At 71.6% G+C, this 1,058-nt stretch overlaps 1 protein-coding gene across 1 annotated transcript in view; it reads right to left on the bottom strand.

Annotated features, from left to right (window-relative positions):
• ZFP37 (ZFP37 zinc finger protein) overlaps window positions 1–742 on the bottom strand; it is a 24,979-nt gene extending 24,237 nt beyond the window's left edge. Inside the window, exon 1 of the mRNA XM_023510563.1 lies at window positions 247–742. Coding sequence (XP_023366331.1) covers window positions 247–742 — 496 coding nt within the window. The remainder of the gene's footprint in view (window positions 1–246) is intronic.
• Between the last annotated feature and the right edge of the window lie 316 nt (window positions 743–1,058).

Consider the following 1,058-nt stretch of genomic DNA (forward strand, 5'->3'; position numbering starts at 1 on the left):
CCCGTGGTGGGGAGGATGCGGGCAGCAGCAGGGCTGGGGAACCTCTGGTGCTCGAGTGCTGGGCTCGGTGGGCACACGCTTCTTTCTGGCGTGCGCGGGAGGCTCGGTCTTCGCTGGGCGAGGTGCCGTGGGGGCGGCCAGCGCGAGGCGGGTGTGCAGCGCAGGGTGGGAGTCATCTCCGGGCCTCAGGTACATGGGCGTGCGACCAGGCCAGGGTGCTGTCGCCTGGAGCCCCCCACCCCCCACCCCACGGCCAGCCGGGAGCCGGCTGGTAGGCCGGGGGGCCGGCGTGCCGGGGCAGGGGCGCCAGCAGGGCGTGCAGCGTTGCCAGCGCCCAGTGCAGGGCGGCCCCGGAGTGGGTCAGCTGCCAGGTGAGCCAGGCGCGCTGCCCGGCGCTGGGCTGTGTGCCGTGGCCGCCCGAGCTGGGCAGGAAGGCGCCCCCGGGGGCCCGAAGCTCAGCCAGAAGCACCTCTAGCCCGCCCACGTGGTTGAGGACGCGGGACAGCGGGCTGGGCCCGGACACTCGGGCCTGTGGGGACAGGTGGCGGCGGCGCTTCGGGGAGGTGGGCCGATCCTCAGGCACGTCAGGCCGGCGACCCCGACCGCCACTCCTCGCTGGAGGTCTCCCCCAGGTCTCTCTCTCGGTGGCACGCCCTGTTTTGTGGCCGGCACCTGTGGGGGCAGCAAGATGGAGGGGGCCCACTGTCAGGGCCTCTTTCTGAGGTCTCCCCGCCCACCCCATGCTGCCACCCACTTGGCCCCACCGTCCACCCCCCACCCTTCTGGTACTGGCCTCCACACCCCGACGTCAGGACCCCTTCCTGTCTCCACTGGAACCGGGCGCCAACTCCAGGGGGCCTCCCTCTCAGCCCTTCTCACCTTGAGAGAAAAGGAGCTCCCTCACCCAGGCCCTGTTCCCACCACCCACCTCCCTGTATCCCCAGCCTGGAAACCTGCCTCCTCTGGGCCGACCTCCTGCTCTTCTGGAATCAGGCTTCTCTTCTGTGCCATGGGCAGGGGGTGGTGGCTCCCAGGTCTTCCCCGTACACCGCTCCTTG

Source organism: Otolemur garnettii, unplaced genomic scaffold (assembly GCF_000181295.1).
Source record: "Otolemur garnettii isolate 467f Iridium unplaced genomic scaffold, OtoGar3 scaffold00014, whole genome shotgun sequence".
Lineage (NCBI taxonomy): Eukaryota > Metazoa > Chordata > Mammalia > Primates > Galagidae > Otolemur > Otolemur garnettii.